The 22611-nt window shown below is 44.7% G+C and overlaps 2 protein-coding genes and 1 long non-coding RNA gene across 3 annotated transcripts in view; 2 read left to right on the top strand and 1 right to left on the bottom strand.

Annotated features, from left to right (window-relative positions):
* The window catches only part of LOC123746312 (uncharacterized), a 132604-nt gene that overhangs the window by 105204 nt on the left and 4789 nt on the right, over nucleotides 1-22611 (bottom strand). The gene's annotated exons all lie outside the window — the stretch shown is intronic.
* LOC123746208 (uncharacterized) lies at nucleotides 5892-7384 on the top strand. The gene is made up of 2 exons (XR_011225171.1): nucleotides 5892-6079; nucleotides 6481-7384. It is a non-coding gene; the product is annotated as an uncharacterized lncRNA (long non-coding RNA).
* LOC123746206 (uncharacterized) lies at nucleotides 11792-21911 on the top strand. Its single transcript, XM_069314988.1, has 7 exons — nucleotides 11792-11839; nucleotides 12567-12931; nucleotides 13333-13518; nucleotides 14133-14209; nucleotides 17542-17567; nucleotides 19872-20968; nucleotides 21638-21911. The coding sequence occupies exons 1-7, from the start codon at nucleotides 11792-11794 to the stop codon at nucleotides 21909-21911; spliced, it is 2073 nt and encodes a 690-aa protein (XP_069171089.1).

The raw sequence follows: 22611 nt of genomic DNA, 5'->3' as shown, positions 1-22611 counted from the left end.
GCTCCCCAGTATTCTGTACCCCCTCCACCACCACCCCCACCTCCACCCCCTCCACCACCACCACCCCCTCCTCCTCCACCACCACCTCCACCAACATACGGACCTCCACCTCCTCCCCCACCACCACCTCCCCCACCTCCACCACCCTACGGCGCTCCAGTAGCCGCCCCAAAACCCCCCGTTGAGATCCTAGTTGACGTGCGCAAGGGACCTGACGAGGCAGGAGCATACAACTTCAACTTCGAGAGTGCTGACGGCACTAGTCGTCAGGAGCAGGGCGCCCCCCAGGGAGAGACTGGCGCCGTGGCTACCCAGGGAGAATGGTCGTGAGTATCCGTGTCCCTCGACGCCTCAGTCTGGCAAGAATAATGTCCCACTTAGGAGAGACTGGCACCTTCCACTCACTGGTTCTGTCTTGAGTATCTGTCAGTGAAGGTAGCTGTATTTACTAGAGTGAGCCTACACAAGCCAGTCAGTGTAACCGTCTAGAATGCCAGACTAGAGACTTACAATTTTAGCCGGAAAACACTTGCATTCTTGCAAGTGTTTTGTATTGTTCACACTATACTGTGGATTAAATCTCATGACGATAAACGACTCGCCACACATTGCTCAACCTGGCGGGTCGTGGAAATTATAATTCCCTGCATGGTGAACGTTATCATATATAGGAAGTAGTACACATATCTGTTGTAAACCTGAGTCTTTTCTTGTCTCCTGGCCACAGGTTCACCTTCCCCGACGGGACTCCGGGTCAGTTCTCCTTCGTGGCCGACGCTAATGGCTTCAATGTGAAGTCCGCCCTGCTGCCCGTGGGTCCGCCCTTGCCTGCCCACGCCATTGCCCAGATCGAGGCAGCTAAAAAGGAGGCAGAAGCTGCAGCCGCTTCAGCCGCTTCTCCCCCTGCACCAGGGTACTCCGTCCCTGCACCACCGACTAATTACGTTTAACCTTAGATGCCTGTTTGACTGTCTTTATTTAGGAAAAAGACTGCATGGGAGCAAGCTGAAGTGTAGAGACACATGGAGGAGTCTACGTATTAGCCTCCTAGAATTATCGAATTCCAGCTTCTAATTATTTTTCAGGTAAAACAGACTTTTCATTCTATTCTGAAGAGTCTTGTTGCCAAAGAGAACTGTATCACCTGTTATTTAGTCTCTACCCACCTTCAGTATTGTAACCAAATCTGGAATGTTTTAATTACTGGATTACGTAGGCTCCTGGATACCTTATTGCTCAGAAATTATTATGAATGAATGGTAAACAGACTTGGCTTTAAAGAGATGAGATTTTAATTGGGTGGTGCCCTTGCTTTCCGGTAAAGTAATGTCAGGGATCCTTGATGCCTTCAATTACCTTAAAATTTAGTGTTAGCTGCTTTCATTTCTAATTCTTTTGCCTCCTTAGCTTTAGTACCTGTCTTAGGTGTACTTTGAGACTTTATTGCCTGCGATCTTACCTTCTCTGCATTTATTCATTCTTGCATCCTCCGAATACCATATGTCTAAGCTGACTTTCTTGAGACTCGAGCTGCCAAGGACTTTGACTGTCTAGGAGTTATAAGAAAAAAATATTTATTGAACTTATTATCTTGTACTGTATCTTTAAATTATAAATAAATATTTTTTAGCATTACATGCGAGTGTGTGATTACTTCTGTCCCAATAAGATGTGTCCAACATCATTTCAAAGAGAAAATTCAGATAACATTCCTCAGTGTCATATTTATTTAGCGACTTGTGTACTTAAAAGCAGTAAGAAAGTCTGGAAATCTAGACGAAGCTTGTAATCAGGAAAATCATAATTAAAGGATTGAGTTTGAAGGAGGAAATCATGTTATGGATAACTTGAGTACTGATATGCGGCCACAAGTCCCTAACACAACGGACCATCATAAAGTCCCAAGACGAATAATAGACGTGATATGACCATATAATTTCTTGCCGTGAACGGAATATAAGAAACTCAGGAACTGAATCAGTGCCTTCAAATAGCGTTTACAAGGCGGGGTCAGGAGCTGAAGTGCAACCCTGCACAAATAATTTAGAAGTCACACGCACAGTGCCAAGGTATATTGCTCAACTGTTGGTGCCAAGCTCTGGCCTCTGAGGTCTGGTGCCTACCAGACGCTGGCTGCCTGACTGACAGCTTTGAAAGCTTGTCAAAGATAAACAGTATTAAGAGAGCTTGCATAAATAGACGGCAGAAATGGATAGGAAATTTGTACTATATGAGTACCTATAGGATGGGCCTGTAAACAGGAATGAGAAATGTGAAGGAGAACTGGATAAGTTTGTATATAAAATTCGGAAAACCAAAGCCAAGGAAGCATTTAATAATGGCAAATGTCAAGCGATGTTAAAACCTATCGATGATAAATTTGAGGACCTGAACCTGAAAATGGGAACAAATGAGACGAAGTATTTACAAAAGCAGTAAGGTAGTTAGAAAGGATGATGGAGGTTGCAAATAGCAAACTCCATAAACATTAGAAAGCAGACAGGGAATGTAATCCTATCAGAGGGGAAGGGAACTATCAGGATAAAGCGCCAAACCATTACGGCTATATAGCCCCTAGAAGGGATAAGGAGAAGGATCTGGAATGGGATCGAGGGGGGGGGGTTGGAGGGGAGGAATGGAGTCCAATCCACTTAGACGGTCAGGGATTTAACGCGGATCTGCATGAAGTGAGACTCGCTCTCCCGTCCAGTCTCGTTAAGAGTAAGAAACCAGAAGAAATGATAACATGAAAGCAAGATCATATAGAAGAGTAAACAGGCCAGCAGACAGTTACTAACACAAACCAGAGTCGACAGAGAGCAAAGTCAAGGCGCCATAACAACATGCTTTCTTAAAGCAAACCTCTGCCAAGAATCCTCTACCACTAAACACATCTCTTCTCCCCCCCCCCAAAAAAAAAGAGATGCGAGGCCAATAGAGCTTCGGCGTTACACACGTGGTGTTCACGGTTCAAGTCTCCTCGAACCCAGGTTAATGGAACATCTCTTTCCCCCTCAATCGTTCATAACAATTCCTGCCCACCAAAACATACCTCCATCGCTACTCTGACAACAAGATCACATCGTCTCTCTTTACACCTTACTCTACCAAACAGCAGTACTTCGCTGCCCTGCACTTCATAGCTCTGCTCCCTCCCTCCCCCCCCCGCCTCCATCACGTCCCACATTCTGCACCTGAACCAAGTACCCCAACATCTAGGTCAGGATCTGCCAGGACAGAGAACAGAGTAACACAATTGAACCCAAAAATCTGCTACACTAACGACGATGGAATGTGAAACGCTGTAAATTAAACTAAAGAAAGGAGACCATTCCACAAGCAATATACTTGCTGAAGCTAAAATAACTGAAATGATTGCAACATAATATTCACAAGAAATAACCAGACCGCGTGAAGAGAAAGAAAGCAGGGGAGGAGGTAGGGGAACAGCAGTGCTGGGTAGAAGAGACGGGAGCATTAACGAGATCAGTATTGAGGAAGAGACCAAGCATGCACAGGATGTCGCAGCAATCACAAGTGAAGGGAAAAAATATGAATAATTCATCAGTGAACATCAGAAGACCCACATAAGATTACAGAGTTTGCATAAATATCATCCAAAGTCTGGATGAAATATTCCTTTCATACAAAGCGAAGCTGAAAATTATGGGAGATTTCAATCGTGGTTAAATTAGCTGGGAACCAAAGGAGGAGAGAGGAGGAGGAGATACGGAGAGCGAAACTAGTGGAAACAGCAGAAAGGTACTTCCTATTGCATCATGTTAAGAAGGAAACACACAGACAGTAAAACCAGCCAGTAAGGCAAAACCTGATTTTCATACAGATTGAGATGGACATTGAGAGCATCAGGCAACAAGTGGCAGTAGAGGTCCAGTGCCCTAAACCTAACACCAGAAGTACACTTCCACAGAATTAAAGTCTGCAGCACGTGTCAAAATCGCACGTACACGCCTAGGTTGACTTCAGGATCTTGTACACAAGAATTCCAAGCATATTATATATACATGACTAAACCACACATCAGAAGATTGAGAAACGACGACGTTTCGGCTCATCTTGGACCATTATTAAGTCGTGTGGTCTATGACAGACCGAAACGTCGTCATTTCTCCATCTCCTGGTTGTGTGGTTTGGTCATCATATCATCCGCCACGTTATTTTGATTCATCGTCTGCATATTATATATACATCTTATGCGAGACGTATTAAGAATAAGAGACATTATGTATGAGAAATATATTAAGTATGAGAGACGTGTTAAGTGTGAGAGACGTGTTAAGTATGAGAGACGTATTAAGTATGCTGTTCGAACATGGAAATCTCATGTCTAGAGAAACAGATAATAAAACAAAAAATGGTCCAAAGATATGCAACAAAACTCGTTCCTGAGCTAAAGGGACTAAGTTGTGAAGAAAGGCAGTGGAAACCATACCTCTCTTCACTGAAGTCAATAATGAATAGAGTAGACATGATACCGATGTAAAGATTCTTAAGGGAATTGGCCAAGTAGATAGGGAGAGCAACGTTCAAAGTAAAAAACAGTAGCACGATGTAAAAACTGTAAGCTGGAGACAAATGAATCAGAGAGGTTAGAAAGAAATTTTTTCAGTGTAAATTTCATAAATAAATAGAATATACTAGACGAGGACGGTGTAGAGGCCACTTTGGTGCAGTTGTATATATTAATATGACAAAAACGGGTGAACAAATTACTGCATAGAAAGAATAGATCCTTAAGGCTGCAAACGCATCAAGGAGAGCACATCTAGGTGAGTATATTGAGTCTAGTACATCTAGGTGAGAACTTGTAGGTGAATACACATAGAGATTGTAGCACCTGAGGACAGAGGCATGCAGGCCACGTCCTCGTGGCGGCTCAAAGACAATCACTTCAGCCACCTCCAGCTATATAAGAGCTGGGCAGGATGAAGAGCCTCACTTGTCACCCCGGGATCATCAGCAAGATGAAGGTGGTAAGTTAGCCACTGTGAAACACACTCCAGCCCTGAGTAGATCGGTGGGATACTGTGCAACACAAGCTGTCCCTCAGTGCAGACATAGATAGTCAGCTGTGTTCTCCAGTCAGCTACATTGTCTTATCGTTCGCTGTACCACACTTGTGAGTTAGTTGGTGCTGTTTGTTGTCTGGAACACAAACGTTAGTTGTAATGAGTAGCTAGAAGTCGTACTGGTTTATGGCTGCTGTCTGTGTCGGTATTTCCAACACACACACGTCTTGACCACACATTCAATTGCTCACCCAACATGAAGACCCAGTTCCATTCTTTAAATGTTAAATTTCACAGAGTGTAACAGCCTCTGTCCACCGAGTTAACCAACGGAATTTTCCTGATATGGGTTCACCAGAGGAGCAGTTTACCATAGATTTATTATTATTACTAGATTTATTATTATTAATAGATTTATTATTATTATTATTATATATCATAATAATATTATATCATATTATTATGATATGATTATAATATCATCTAAGGAGATGTAATTCTCGGCAATATAAGGGACAAATAATTAGAACTATACTCTGTTTCCTTTAGTGCTAAAGTTGTATTGGACGTGACGTGTCTGTATACCACCATATACCAACTGGCATATGTAGCAGTTTAAGGGTTAATACCCTACATGTGTTTCTCTAGTTCCACTGCCAGTGACAATAGCTAGACGGCTAAACATTTAGTTTTCATTTATTTCAGCTGACGCTGTTGTTGCTGGGTCTGACGGTGGCGATCGCCGCTCCCCAGTATTCTGTACCCCCTCCACCACCACCCCCTCCACCACCACCACCCCCTCCTCCTCCTCCACCACCTCCACCAACTTACGGACCTCCCCCTCCTCCCCCACCACCACCTCCCCCACCCTACGGCGCTCCAGTAGCCGCCCCAAAACCCCCGGTTGAGATCCTAGTTGACGTGCGCGAGGGACCTGACGAGGCAGGAGCATACAAGTTCAACTTCGAGAGTGCTGACGGCACCAGTCGTCAGGAGCAGGGCGCCCCCCAGGGAGAGACTGGCGCCGTGGCTACCCAGGGAGAATGGTCGTGAGTATCCGTGTCCCTCGACGCCTCAGTCTGGCTAGAATAATGCCCCACTTAGGAGAGACTGGCACCTTCCACTCACTGGTTCTGTCTTGAGTATCTGTCAGTGAAGGTAGCTGTATTTACTAGAGTGAGCCTACACAAGCCAGTCAGTGTAACCGTCTAGAATGTCAGTCTAGAGACTTACAATTTTAGCCGGAAAACACTTGCATTCCTGCAAGTGTTTTGTATTGTTCACACTATACTGTGGATTAAATCTCATGACGATAAACGACTCGCCACACATTGCTCAACCTGGCGGGTCGTGGAAATTATAATTCCCTGCACGGTGAACGTTATCATATATAGGAAGTAGTACACATATCTGTTGTAAACCTGAGTCTTTTATTGTCTCCTGGCCACAGGTTCACCTTCCCCGACGGGACTCCGGGTCAGTTCACATTCGTGGCCGACGCTAATGGCTTCAATGTGAAGTCCGCCTTGCTGCCCGTGGGTCCGCCCTTGCCAGCCCACGCCATTGCCCAGATCGAGGCAGCTAAAAAGGAGGCAGAAGCAGCAGCCGCTGCAGCCGCTTCTCCCCCTGCACCAGGGTACTCTGTCCCAGTACCACCGACCAATTACGTTTAACCTTAGATGCCTGTTTGACTGTATTTAGGAAAAAGACTGCATGGGAGCAAGCTGAAGTGTAGAGACACATGGAGGAGTCTACGTATTAGTCTCCTAGAATCACCGAATTCCAGCTTCTAATTATGTTTCAGGTAAAACAGACTTTTCATTCTATCCTGAAGAGTCTTGTTGCCAAAGAGAACTGTATCACCGGTTATTGAGTCTCTACCCACCTTCAGTATTGTAACCAAATCTGGAATGTTTTAATTACTGGATTACGTAGGCTGCTGGATACCTTATTGCTCAGAAAATATTATGAATGAATGGTAAACAGACTTGGCTTTAAAGAGATGAGATTTTAATTGGGTGGTGTCCTTGGTTTCCGGTAAAGTAATGTCAGGGATCCTTGATGCCTTCAATTACCTTAAAATTTAGTGTTAGCTGCTTTCATTTCTAATTCTTTTGCCTCCTTAGCTTTAGTACCTGTCTTAGGTGTACTTTGAGACTTTATTGCCTGCGATCTTACCTTCTCTGCATTTATTCTTTCTTGCATCCTCCGAATACCATATGTCTAAGCTGACTTTCTTGAGACTCGAGCTGCCAAGGACTTTGACTGTCTAGGAGTTATAAGAAAAAAATTATTTTTGACCTTATTGTCTTGTACTGTATCTTTAAATTATAAATAAATATTTTTGAGCATTACATGCGAGTGTGTGATTACTTCTGTCCCAATAAGATGTGTCCAACATCATTTCAAAGAGAAAATTCAGATAACATTCCTCAGTGTCATATTTATTTAGCGCCTTGTGTACTTGAAAGCAGTAAGAAAGTCTGGAAATCTAGACGAAGCTTGTAATCAGGAAAATCATAATTAAACTATTGAGTTTGAAGGAGGAAATCATGTTATGGATAACTTGAGAACTGATATGCGGCCACAAGTCCCTAACACAACGGACCATCATAAAGTCCCAAGACGAATAATAGACGTGATATGACCATATAATTTCTTGCCGTGAACGGAATATAAGAAACTCAGGAACTGAATCAGTGCCTTCAAATAGCGCTTACAAGGCGGGGTCAGGAGCTGAAGTGCAACTCTGCACAAATAATTTAGAAGTCACACGCACAGTGCCAAGGTATATTAATCAACTGTTGGTGCCAAGCTCTGGCCTCTGAGGTCTGGTGCCTACCAGACGCTGGTTGCCTGACAGCTTTGAAAGCTTGTTAAAGATAAACAGCATTAAGAGAGCTTGCATAAATTGACTGCAGAAATGGATAGGAAATTTGTACTATATGAGTACCTATAGGATGACCTGTAAACAGGAATGAGAAATGTCAAAGAGAACTTGCTAAGTTTGTATATAAAATTCGGAAAACCAAAGCCAAGGAAGCATTTAATAATGGCAAATGTCAAGCGATGTTAAAACCCATCGATGATAAATTTGAGGACCTGAACCTGAAAATGGGAACAAATGAGACGAAGTATTTACAAAAGCAGTAAGGTAGTTAGAAAGGATGATGGAGGTTGCAAATAGCAAACTCCATAAACATTAGAAAGCAGACAGGGAATGCAATCCTATCAGAAGGGAAGGGAACTATCAGGATAAAGCGCCAAACCATTACGGCTATATAGCACTTGGAAGGGATAAGGAGAAGGAACTGGAATGGGATCGAGGGGGGGGGGGTGGGGGTTGGGGAGGGGAGGAATGGAGTCCAATCCACTTAGACGGTCAGGGATTTAACGCGGATCTGCATGAAGTGAGACTCGCTCTCCCGTCCAGTCTCGTTAAGAGTAAGAAACCAGAAGAAATGATAACATGAAAGCAAGATAATATAGAAGAGTAACCCAGGCCAGCAGACAGTTACTAACACAAACCAGAGTCGACAGAGAACAAAGTCAAGGCGCCATAACAACATGCTTTCTTAAAGCAAACCTCTGCCAAGAATCCTCTACCACTAAACATCTCTCTTTGCCCCCCACTCAAAAAAAAAAAAAAAAAAAAAAAAAAATGAGATGCGAGGCCAATAGAGCTTCGGCTTTACACACGTGGTGTTCACGGTTCGAGTCTCCTCGAACCCAGGTTAATGGAACATCTCTTTCCCCCTCAATCCTCCATAACAATTCCTGCCCACCAAAACATATCTTCATCGCTACTCTGCCAAGACCACATCGTCTCTCTTTACACCTTACTCTACCAAACAGCAGTTCTTCGCTGCCCTGCACTTCAAAGCTCTGCTTCCTCCCTCCCCCCCCCCCCCCGCCTCCATCTCGTCCCACATTCTGCACCTGAACCAAGTACCCCAACATCTAGGTCAGGATCTGCCAGGACAGAGAACAGAGTAACACAATTGAACTGAAAAATCTGGTACACTAACGACGATGGAGCGTGAAACACTGTAAATTAAATTAAAGAAAGGACACAATTCCACAACCAATATACTAGTTAAAGCTAAAATAACTGAAATGATCACAACACAATAATCCCAAGAAATAACCAGACAGCGTGATGAGAAAGAAAGCAGGGGAGGAGGTAGGGGAACAGCAGTGCTGGGTAGAAGAGACGGGAGCATTAACGAGATCAGTAGAGACCAAGCATGCACAGGATGTCGCAGCAATCACAAGTGAAGGGAGAAATATAAATAATTCATCAGTGAACATCAGAAGACCCACATAAGATTACAGAGTTTGCAAAAATATCATCCAAAGTCTGGACAAAATATGCGTTAGATACAAAGCGAAGCTGTCAGTTATTGGAAATTTCAATCGTGGTTAAATTAGCTGGGAACCAAAGGAGGAGAGAGGAAGAGATACTGAGAGCGAAACTAGTGGAAACAGCAGAAAGGTACTTCCTGTTGCATCATGTTAAGAAGGAAACACAAAGACAGTAAAACCAGCCAGTAAGGCAAAACCTGATTTTCATACAGATTGAGATGGACATTGAGAGCATCAGGCAACAAGTGGCAGTAGAGGTCCAGTACCCTAAACCTAACACCAGAAGTACACTTCCACAGAACTAACGTCTGCAGCACGTGTCAAACTCGTACGTACACGCCCAGGTAGACTTCAGGATCTTGTACACAAGAATTCCAAGCATATTATATATATACATGACTAAACCACACATCAGAAGATTGAGAAACGACGACGTTTCGGTCCATCTTGGACCATTATTAAGTCGTGTGGTCTATGACAGACCGAAACGTCGTCGTTTCTCCATCTTCTGGTTGTGTGGTTTGGTCATCATATCATCCGCCACGTTATTTTGATTCATCGTCTGCATATTATATATACATCTTATGCGAGACGTATTAAGAATAAGAGACATTTTGTATGAGAAATATATTAAGTATGAGAGACGTGTTAAGTGTGAGAGACGTGTTAAGTATGAGAGACGTATTAAGTATGTTGTTCGAGCATGGAAATCCCGTGCCTAGAGAAACAGATAATAAAACAAAAAATGGTCCAAAGAAATGCAACAAAACTCGTTCCTGAGCTAAAGGGACTAAGTTGTGAAGAAAGGCAGCGGAAACCATACCTCTCTTCAGTGAAGTCAATAATGAATAGAGTAGACATGATACCGATGTAAAGATTCTTAAGGGAATTGGCCAAGTAGATAGGGAGAGCAACGTTCAAAGTAAAAAACAGTAGCACGATGTAAAAACTGTAAGCTGGAGACAAATGAATCAGAGAGGTTAGAAAGAAATTTTTTCAGTTTATATTTCATAAATAAATAGAATGTACTAGACGAGGACGGTGTAGAGGCCACTTTGGTGCAGTTGTAAATATAAATATGACAAAAACTGGTGAACAAATTACTGCATAGAAGGAATAAATCCTCAAGGCTGCAAACGCATCAAGGAGAGCACATCTAGGTGAGTATATTGAGTCTAGTACATCTAGGTGAGAACTTGTAGGTGAATATACATAGAGATTGTAGCACCTGAGGACAGAGGCATGCAGGCCACGTCCTCGTGGCGGCTCAAAGACAATCACTCCAGCCAATGAAATGATCATGACTAGTACACAGAGATTGAACAACTGGGCAAGCACGACACAGACCGAGCTATTGGGTATTTATCTAGCCACTGAATACCTTAAGCTCAATGGTGGTGGAGTTATTTTCTGTGACTCTAAAAGTGCTCTGCAGTCCTTAAATAACCCATCACAATGTATGTCGGAAGTAGCTTGTAATATTAAATGGAATGTAATTTTTGCCAATGATAATAATTCTTGTATAAAATTTGTGTGGATCCCATCCCATGTTGGAGTTGAAAAACATGACTTTGTAGATCAATTGGCCAATGAGGCTTGCAGGAAAGAAAACATTGATTATGATTTTGGACTATCTAATGCAGTTATTAGAAACATACAAATTAAAGAAATTAATTCAGATTTAGAAGAACTAAGAAATGCACAGAGACCTGAAAGCTGCAGTATTAAAAGTTATGACAAGTTCTGTAATAATAGGTATTTGTATGGTCAGCACAGTAACCGGACCAGGCAATGTGATGTAGTAATCGCGCGAATTCGCCTTGGCTATAGACACATCTGGCAGGTTAGTGAGGCTGAGCCACTACCAGAATATTCAGATTGTAAACTCTGTGATAAACCTTTAATGCATTCACTAGAACACTATATTGATGAATGTGAAACCGTAAAGGACTTTAGACCTCCTGGCCTATTGTACCACCAACTGTGTAACTATTTTATTGACTCAGGTGTTCTGGACGACATCCTAACAATTTACCCAAAATTTGCTTGTCCATTTTAAAGAATGAAGAACAATTTCTACTTATATTCTAAGCTGTATCACTTATGAACCCATCCCTGCACTTGTGTGGCAGTGCACAATAGAAAGTTGTTTTCACATATCCACACATTAAAACATTGATTGTAACCGTGATATATATGTGCTTCAGCCTACAGTTTAGGCCTATTGTCTTATGTATGACCCTCTGTCCTGCGTGACAGTGAATACTAGCATTATCCTCAATTTAATAAGACTATCAAAATCCTCAGATTAGGCAAAATTGTAATTAATTTTGTCAATAAAGATGTTAATAATAAAATAACTCCAGCCACCTCCAGCTATATAAGAGCTAGGCAGGATGAAGAGCCTCACTTGTCACCCCGGGATCATCAGCAGGATGAAGGTGGTAAGTTAGCGACTGTGAAACACACTCCTGCCCTCAGTAGACTGGTGGGATACTGTGCAACACATGCTGTCCCTCAATGGGGACATAGTCAGCTGTGTTCTCCAGTCAGCTACATTGTCTTATCGTTCGCTGTACCGCACTTGTGAGTTAGTTGGCGCTGTTTGTTGTCTGGAACACAAACGTTAGTTGTAATGAGTAGCTAGAAGTCGTACTGGTTTATGGCTGCTGTCTGTGTCGGTATCTCCAACACACACACGTCTTGACCACACATTCAATTGCTCACCCAACATGAAGACCCAGTTCCATTCTTTAAATGTTATATTTCACAGAGTGTAACAGCCTCTGTCCACCGAGTTGACCAACGGAATTTCCTGATATGGGTTCACCAGAGGAGCAGTTTACCATAGATTTATTATTATTAATAGATTTATTATTATTATTATTATTATTATTATATATCATAATAATATTATATCATATTATTATGATATGATTATAATATCATCTAAGGAGATGTAATTCTCGGCAATATAAGGGACAAATAATTAGAACTATACTCTGCTTCCTTTAGTGCTAAAGTTGTATTGGATGTGACATGTCTGTATACCACCATATACCAACTGGTATATGTAGCAGTTTAAGGGTTAATACCCTACATGTGTTTCTCTAGTTCCACTGCCAGTGACAATAGCTAGACGGCTAAACATTTAGTTTTCATTTATTTCAGCTGACGCTGTTGTTGCTGGGTCTGACGGTGGCGATCGCCGCTCCCCAGTATTCTGTACCCCCTCCACCACCACCCCCACCTCCACCCCCTCCACCACCACCACCACCACCACCCCCTCCTCCTCCACCACCACCTCCACCAACATACGGACCTCCCCCACCACCACCTCCTCCACCTCCACCACCCTACGGCGCTCCAGTAGCCGCCCCAAAACCCCCCGTTGAGATCCTAGTTGACGTGCGCGAGGGACCTGACGAGGCAGGAGCATACAACTTCAACTTCGAGAGTGCTGATGGCACCAGTCGTCAGGAGCAGGGCGCCCCCCAGGGAGAGACTGGCGCCGTGGCTACCCAGGGAGGATGGTCGTGAGTATCCGTGTCCCTCGACGCCTCAGTCTGGCTAGAATAATGTCCCACTTAGTAGAGACTGGCACCTTCCACTCACTGGTTCTGTCTTGAGTGCCTGTCAGTGAAGGTAGCTGCATTTACTAGAGTGAGCCTACACAAGCCAGTCAGTGTAACCGTCTAGAATGCCAGACTAGAGACTTACAATTTTAGCCGGAAAACACTTGCATTCTTGCAAGTGTTTTGTATTGTTCACACTATACTGTGGATTAAATCTCATGATGATAAACGACTCGCCACACATTGCTCAACCTGGCGGGTCGTGGAAATTATAATTCCCTGCACGGTGAACGTTATCATATATAGGAAGTAGTACACATGTCTGTTGTAAACCTGCGTCTTTTGTTGTCTCCTGGCCACAGGTTCACCTTCCCCGACGGGACTCCGGGTCAGTTCACATTCGTGGCCGACGCTAATGGCTTCAATGTGAAGTCCGACCTGCTGCCCGTGGGTCCGCCCTTGCCTGCCCACGCCATTGCCCAGATCGAGGCAGCTAAAAAGGAGGCAGAAGCTGCAGCCGCTGCAGCCGCTTCTCCCCCTGCACCAGGGTACTCCGTCCCTGCACCACCGACCAATTACGTTTAACCTTAGGTGCCTGCTTGACTGTCTTTGTTTAAGAAAAAGACTGCATGGGAGCACACTGCAGTCTAGAGAGACATGGAGGAGTCTACGTACCCTGTCATTAGCCTTCTCAAGAAAATCAGGGTTTGAGGTCTTAATTATTAACTTTTTATATTAAGTTCTGATATAACTGCAGGCAGCCAGATTAATTCTTCATCTTTCAATCCAACATTCTTGACTTCTCAGCTTTCGTCCTTATCTTGTGCTAAAGATAAGAAAAATCTTATGCTTCCAGTGATCGAGTCTTCTCTATTTATTACTTCTTGCATCTTGGGAACACCACATGTCTTACCCAGGTTCCTGGCTTCATGTACCTGGCAAGGTTTTCGACTGCCTAGGAGTTATGTAATACTTAAACGTTGTTATTTATTGACCTTATTATTTTTAACTATCTTTAAATTATTAATGTAATATTTGCCTTACGTGCGAGTATGACAACTTTTGCCAATAAAGCATGTGTAACAACAATTCAGAGTTTAAATTCATATTTAATTCTTTCGCGTTTTGTGTTCTTATAAGCAATATTAATGTCAAACTTTAGACTACTCAAGAGATCACAAAAAAATCCAAGTATTAAGTTATCGTGTGAGCACTTTGAGTTCTCATTTGAGAGCACAAGTGCCTAATATTAAGGACTATCTAGCAGAAAGTTTCTAGATAGCCTTAGACATACTCGGAAGAGGACCTGGTAACTCTCCTCCTTGTATAGTCTTTGGTGACCTGATCCCGTACAACATAGTTAACACTGCCAATGATCAAGCTTTCTCAACGCGTGAATGAGAAATCTTTCTCGGTGGTCAAGTTAGCAATGAAGAGCGAACATTGCACAGATTGTAATTTGTTATAGCGTCATCAGTTCTCTTGTGATGCTCAATATCTTCTAATGTTCAGAAACTTATTAGTGCGATTTAAAAATAGAGTTATGTCTACATATAAATACTTGCAACTTGATATTTTCTGGGGAATGTGTGTATGAAAACTAGCATTAAGTACCTACCAGAAACGCTATGCGTGCTAGTGGCTGTACAAGAATGTAAGAACTCATATATATATATATATATATATATATATATATATATATATATATATATATATATATATATATATATATAAACAGGTCTTTGTCGGGGGATCATCATAGTGGGTCGGGGGTCGAACCCATGTTCTTTCCATCACGTAAAATAGCAAATCTACCAATTTTCAACCTTGCTAAATAAAAGGCTTCATCCTCACTGAGATTGGAGGGAAGAGAATATGGTGAAGAGTAGGGAAGCTTGTAGAATGAAGCCCAACGTTGCTCGGGCAGTGATAGTCACAGTGATGATGGTCACAGGGATGAGTATAGCATGTAGTGAAGATGGGGGCCTCTGTCACCCGGGCAAGGCCATGGCGTCCTCCCCTTCTACTTTGTATACTCACCTAGTTGTGTTTACGGTGGTCGAGCTTCGGCTCCTCCGGCTTCGACTGTGTGTGTGTGTGTGTGTGTGTGTGTGTTCTCAATCAGCTTGTGCCCTGTAATATGAGTGGTCGACTGTAACACAATCACACAGAATAGCACAAACTTTCACTTAATTAACTTCCATGTCAGGACAGTTCAAGGAAATGTTACACATAGAACGTTTGAATATTAATATTGTAAAGCATTGTGTGTGTATGTGTATATATTTACTATTTTGATAACTATATGTATCTGCCGAATCGAGCTATTAGCTCTTGAACCAATTTATTTTTCCTCTATTATGTCTACAGCATATATTTCTCTCTAACACACACACACACACACACACACACACACACACACACACACACACACACACACACACACACACCCGCACGACGCAACCCGGAGCAACTGTCTCCCAGGTATCTATTTACTGCTAGGTTAACAGGGGGACCAGAGTGAAAGAAACTGCCCATTTGTTTCTGCCTCTGCCGGGAATCGATCCCGGGCCCAGAACTACGGCCCCAGAGCGCTGTCCCCTCAGCCGCGAGGCCCTAATGTGTGTGTGTGTGTGTGTGTGTGTGTGTGTGTGTGTGTGTGTGTGTGTGTGTGTGTGTGTGTGTGTGTGTCCACAGTCACCTAGTTGTTCTTGGTTGTACTTTAGGGGTTGAGACAAAGCTCTTTGGTTCCGTCTCTTAGTATTTAATCAACTTGAGTAGATGTTTCGAAGCCGATTGGGTTCTATTTCTACATTTGACGTGGTGCCCGGTCAGCGACCCAGCTATTGGACCGGTGATTCTCTGAACCAACGAAAGGGTAACCCAAAGATGACCGTCTCCACTCCCTCACTTGCATTACACTTGTTCACTGTTAGTGGCGTTGTGGCCCATGTGCGTATTTAGTTTCCATCTCAGCTCACCCGACCTCCTTGTTCCTGAAGCACCCACGCTAGACAGTCAGTCCTCGTCTGCACCGTCTATTGCCTTCATGATGTTTTATATAGTAATCATGTCTCTCCCGAGGGAGTCGGTCGGCTGAGCGGACAGAACGCTGGACTTGTGATCCTGTGGTCCCGGGTTCGATCCCGGGCGCCGGCGAGAAACATTGGGCAGAGTTTCTTTGACCCTATGCCCCTGTTACCTAGCAGTAAAATAGGTACCTGGGTGTTAGTCAGCTGTCATGGGCTGCTTCCTGGGGGTGGAGGCGTGGTCGACGACCGGGCCGCGGGGACGCTAAGCCCCGGAAGCACCTCAAGGTAAGGTAAGGGCCCAGGCGAGCAGAAGTCTGACGCTCACAGGTAGGAATGCTGTCAACAGTATACCGGACACCACACACAGTGGGACGAGGAGGATCAAGTGGGCGAGATACCCGGACTAATGAGGTCATACGTGGGGCCTCTCCATTTGTCACTCCGTAAAGAATACAACTGTTTTCTCTAACCAGGAACATACGAACCCAAGCAACCCACCTAACCTATCGAGGCCGATGCATAGGATACGCCAGTATTACGGTGATTTCATTATTATTATTAATACGTCGCATTTTTAACGGATTGGTCGAGTTCGTTAACAGATACGAATAGGTGAAAGGATGGTTTTTGTATAGGAATAGGGCTAAAATGAAAGTAACCAAACCACTTTAGCTGTGTGTGTGTGTGTGTGTGTGAGTGTGTGTGTGTGTCTGTGTGTGTGTGTGTGTGTGTGTGTGTGTGTGTGTGTGTGTGTGTGTGTGTGTGTGTGTGTGTGTGTGTGTGTGTACTCACCTAGTTGTACTCACCTAGTTGTGCTTGCGGGGGTTGAGCTCTGGCTCTTTGGTCCCGCCTCTCAACCGTCAATCAACAGGTGTTCAGGTTCCTGAGCCTATTGGGCTCTATCATATCTACACTTGAAACTGTGTATGGAGTCAGCCTCCACCACATCGCTTCCTAATGCATTCCATTTGTCAATCACTCTGACACTAAAAAAGTTATTTCCAATATCTCTGTGGCTCATTTGGGCACTCTGTTTCCACCTGTGTGGAAACTCTACAACTCTCATGTAGGGAAGATAGTAGAGTTAGATCGCACGCCACGAACGGCTCTCTCTCTCATCCTGTAACTACATATAGGTAATCTCTTTCTCTCTCACTCTCTCTCTCTCTCTCTCACACACACACACACACACACACACACACACACACACACACACACACACACACACACACACATACACACACACACACACGTACATAAATCACCAGAAATGTGCACATTAGCGCCTGAGAACCAGATATTAGACCAGGGCCACCTCTCCCTCACCCAATACACCGTCCACCACGACGCCCAACTTGGCAACCTGTAAACCCTAAAGTGTCTCTCCAAGACAATTCGGGTCATCTAACCTCACTCTAAATGTGAAGATAATTAAACTGGAGAAATGTTTATAATTGGTTTCATAAATTATATAACTGAAATACCCATAGATATCGTCTATGCGTGCCGAATATGTTCTCTGTATTCCCTCTATTTCAGCAATCTCTCCTGCTCTGAAGGAGGAAGTGAGTACTGAGCAGTACTCAAGACGGGACAGCACAAGTGACTTGAAGAGTACAACCATTGTGATGGGATCTCTGGACTTGAAAGTGACGTAGACTATGACGTAGAGGGGTACATACTTTTATCAGGTCTTGGACCCTAATCGTGTAATGAGGTCAAGGGACACCGAGCCGGTGAGTCTGAACTTAGGAGAGTAATTCCTCTGGGGACCTTATGAGGAGAGGTGCGCCGGCCGTTCAGAGGCAAGTAGGTGGGTAAGTAGATAAATAGGTAGGTAGGTAAATAGGCAGTTACGTTTCTATGCATCTCGGTAGGCAGGTAGGGTAGTTGTCACGTATGTTGATGGGTAGTTAAGTAGGCAAGCCGGTAGGAAGGGAAGCATGCAAGAAAGGCAATGATGCAAGAAGTTACACAAGTAGAGAAGTTCTGTGGCTGCTGCAGAAGACCTGCCATGGCAGCCACAGGCAGCCGCCCCTCACACCCTCAGAAGCTTCTTCCCGTTTCACCACAACACTTTCCGCCCGTCGAGTCCACTCCACCGTCTCTTCCTGATCTTGTCAGAAAGCCTTTCACACGCGGGAGTCTCGTTACAACCATTTAAGTCCTGTAAACAGCTTCAGATTGTAATCAGCTCCATCTCTTGCGCTCAGACTCGGCCAAGTTTAGACCCTGTACCTTATGGTTATGTAAAAATTGCTGACCAAAGATGCACTTTGAGTTGAAAATGAGCGAGAGAGTGTTCCCTTTCTCTACTAGAGATCCTGGAGGCTTGGACCACTGCAGCCTGGCCGGCCTCTCCTTCACAGATCTGGAGCGACCTTGGAGAGGGCACCTTTCTGGACATATATATATGGGCGTGAGGCGCCAGGAAACATCACAGTGGAAGTAACGACTAGGGCAGCATGAACAAGGTGAGGCAGGTCCTCCTCGACACCGGCCGAGACCGGAGTCCATCCGAGTCGACCTCCTCTATGGTTTTGCCAACACTTGCTGTACTCACCTAATTGTACTCACCTAATTGTGCTTGCGGGGGTTGAGCTCTGGCTCTTTGGTCCCGCCTCTCAACCGTCAATCAACTGGTGTACAGATTCCTGAGCCTATTGGGCTCTATCATATCTACATTTGAAACTGTGAATGGAGTCAGCCTCCACCACATCACTTCCTAATGCATTCCATTTGCTAACTACTCTGACACTGAAAAAGTTCTTTCTAACGTCTCTGTGGCTCATTTGGGTACTCAGCTTCCACCTGTGTCCCCTTGTTCGCGTCCCACCAGTGTTGAAAAGTTCGTCCTTGTTTACCCGGTCGATTCCCCTGAGGATTTTGTAGGTTGTGATCATGTCCCCCCTTACTCTTCTGTCTTCCAGTGTCGTGAGGTGCATTTCCCGCAGCCTTTCCTCATAACTCATGCCTCTTAGTTCTGGGACTAGTCTAGTAGCATACCTTTGGACTTTTTCCAGCTTCGTCTTGTGCTTGACAAGGTACGGGCTCCATGCTGGGGCCGCATACTCCAGGATTGGTCTTACATATGTGGTGTACAAGATTCTGAATGATTCCTTACACAGGTTCCTGAACGCCGTTCTGATGTGTAAACAGTCAAAGTGGTTGATATACTATAGCCTTGAAATGACATATATTATATATATATATATATATATATATATATATATATATATATATATATATATATGTCGTACCTAATAGCCAGAACGCACTTCTCAGCCTACTATTCAAGGCCCAATTTGCCTAATAAGCCAAGTTTTCATGAATTAATGTTTTTTCGTCTATCTAACCTACCTAACCTAACCTAACCTAGCTTTTTTTGGCTACCTAACCTAACCTTACCTATAAATATAGGTTAGGTTAGGTTAGGTAGGGTTGGTTAGGTTCGGTCATATATCTACGTTAATTTTAACTCCAATAAAAAAAAATTGACCTCATACATAGAGAAAAGGGTTGCTTTATCATTTCATAAGAAAAAAATTATAGTAAATATATTAATTCAGGAAAACTTAGCTTATTAGGCAAATCGGGCCTTGAATAGTAGGCTGAGAAGTGAGTTCTGGCTACTAGGTACGACATATATATATATATATATATATATATATATATATATATATATATATATATATATATATATATATATATATATATATATATATATATTCCATAAACGTATCTGGGGAACAGTTTAAATTGTTTTTGAGGTATGTCACAACTACAGGGGCGACCAGAACACCTGTAAACATCGCTAACATAATAGTGTTAACAGAAGCGTTTAGGGAGCATTTCTTTCTCATCGACAGATTATCCTCTTCCTGGTGGCAGTGGCCGGCGCGGCTCCTCAGTACAACTATGGTGCCCAGACTCCAGCCTTCAGTGCCCAAGTTCAAGCCCCTGGCCTAGCCTACTACAATGCCCCAGTACAAGCCCCTGCCCCAGCCTACAAGGCTCCGATACAATCCCCTGCCCCGATACAAGCCCCTGCCCCAGCTTACAATGCCCCAGTACAAGCACCTGCCCCAGCTTACAAGGCCCCGATACAATCCCCTGCCCCAGCTTACAATGCCCCGGTACAAGCACCTGCCCCAGCTTACAATGCCCCGGTACAAGCCCCTGCCCCAGCTTACAATGCCCCGGTACAAACACCTGCCCCAGCTTACAATGCCCCGGTACAAGCCCCTGCCCCAGCCTACAATGCCCAGGTACAAGCCCCTGCCCCAGCCTACAATGCCCAGGTACAAGCCCCTGCCCCAGCATACAATGCCCCGGTACAAGCTCCTGCCCCAGCCTACAATGCCCCGGTACAAGCCCCTGCCCCGGTACAAGCCCCAGCCCCAGCCTACAATGCCCTAGTACAAGCCTCTGCCCCGGTACAAGCTCCTGCTCCAGCTTACAATGCCCCGGTACAAGCCCCTGCCCCGGTACAAGCCCCAGCCCCAGCCTACAATGCCCCAGTACAAGCCCCTGCCCCGGTACAAGCTCCTGCCCCAGCTTACAATACCCCGGTACAAGCCCCTGCCCCAGCCAACAATGCCCCGGTACAAGCACCTGCCCCAGCCTACAATTCCCCGGTACAAGCCCCTGCCCCGGTACATGCCCCTGTCCCAGCTTACAATACCCCGGTACAAGCCCCTGCCCCAGCCAACAATGCCCCGGTACAAGCACTTGCCCCGGTACAAACCCCTGCCCCAGCCTACAAGGCCCCGGTACAAACCCCTGCTACATTCCAGCTATCCGGAGCCAGAACCGCACCTATCGGGATCCTGAGGGACGAACGCCAAGGACCTGACGCCACTGGCGCCTACAGCTTCATCTTCGAGAGTAGTGACGGCATCAGTCGTCAGGAGCAGGGCGCCCCGCAGGGTCCTGCCGGCGCCGTGGCATCTCAGGGAGGATGGTCGTGAGTATCTCACACACACATGGTTGACTGTTATTGTTACACACGAGCAGGAACCCTGGAAACACAAACCGAAACTGTCTCTATTTTCCGCTTGTTACAACTTGTAATAAAGTTGTTACATCTTGGCTTAACGTGTTTATGACGTATTAGAACGTTGTTACAACTTGCTATATTGGTTGCTATAACTGGTTAGGTGGTGTTAAAACTTGTTCGAACGTTGTACCAACGTCGTAGTTTCGGTGTGTGTTTGCCGGGAAGGTCTTCAGGTATTATTTTTTAATTCGATGGGAAGGCCTCACTAGTGCCCTCTGAGGCAACGACGTCTGTAAAGTCTATGTTAATTTCTGTTTACGAAATGCCACAGATACATAATCTTTTTCTTGCCTCCTTGTTGGGCATTTGAAGCATTGTTGTCTTGTGCCCGTATTGTATTGCCCAGGATGTGTTAATATGCAACTGACAAAAGCCTCTGAACAACACAAATTAACGTTAGCCGCACTCTAAGGGTTAACAGCACTCCAAATTGTGTGAGACACGCATGCAACACACACAGCGGTCCAATACCCACAATCAAAATACCCGCAAAAAAGCAGGTTGAGGGCCGGTTTTAACCCTCCTGCCAGAGGCGTGAGTGACGAACCTTAGATAACCAGATTTGACTCCCTACAGGTTCACCTTCCCCGACGGCACACCCGCGGCCTTCACCTTTGTGGCCGACGGTGCAGGTTACCGCGTGGAGTCTCCCCTGCTGCCCACGCCCCCGCCTCTCCCCGCCCACGCCATCGCCCAGATCGAGAAGGCTCGTCAGGAAGCCGCCGCCGCCGCTGCCGGAAGCAACAGCTATAACCCATATGCCTCCGCTTCCGGTACTGCCCAATCTAACCAGTACGCAGCTCCTGCGCCTGTCCCAGCTCCACAAAGGAACTACCTGTCGCCACAGTAACTAGCGTCGAAGCTACTGTGACTTACCACATTCGCTTAGAGAACTGTTCAACACAGTCTCTACTGCAGCTGATTATAATTGTTTTGTTTGAATATCTATGTTATACCATGTTATAATAAACATTTCTTGAACCTCAACTATTCTCTCGTGTTCAATGACCCACTTACCGTTACATTGCTCTAGTCTAGATTCTGTACGCGATAAATAATTACGCAATTTAAGAGTTGAAAAGATATCGAGAATTCAGTCCCCGGTACAGTTCAAACGTGCCGGTACAGAGTACAAGCACCCAGTGCAGTGTACAGGTTTCCGGTACTGTATACTGAAGCTTGATACAGTGAGCTGGTGCAGACTACAGAGGTAATTTGCCTCCTCCTTCTTTCAAGTATCCGTGGTATAGTCTTGGTGCTGGATACAGTTAGCTACACACAGAAATCATACTAACGTGATGTATCCAATTAACAAGTCCACAAGGGCCGTGACGAGGATTCGAACCTGCGTCCGGGAGCATCCCAGACGCTGCCTTAATCGACTGAGCTACGACAGGGTTAAAAAAGTTGAAACCGAAGTCCTACTGAACTTACTGGATCCTGCAGCCTCTCCGAGGCACAAACCAGGATATTTTGATTATGTCTGGGATGCTCCCGGACGCAGGTTCGAATCCTCGTCACGGCCTTTGTGGATTTGTTCACAGTTAGCT

Source organism: Procambarus clarkii, chromosome 80 (genome assembly GCF_040958095.1).
Source record: "Procambarus clarkii isolate CNS0578487 chromosome 80, FALCON_Pclarkii_2.0, whole genome shotgun sequence".
NCBI classification, from domain to species: Eukaryota; Metazoa; Arthropoda; class Malacostraca; order Decapoda; family Cambaridae; genus Procambarus; species Procambarus clarkii.
The sequence above is the reverse complement of the archived record's forward strand: the minus strand, read 5'-3'. Positions and strand labels throughout refer to the sequence as shown.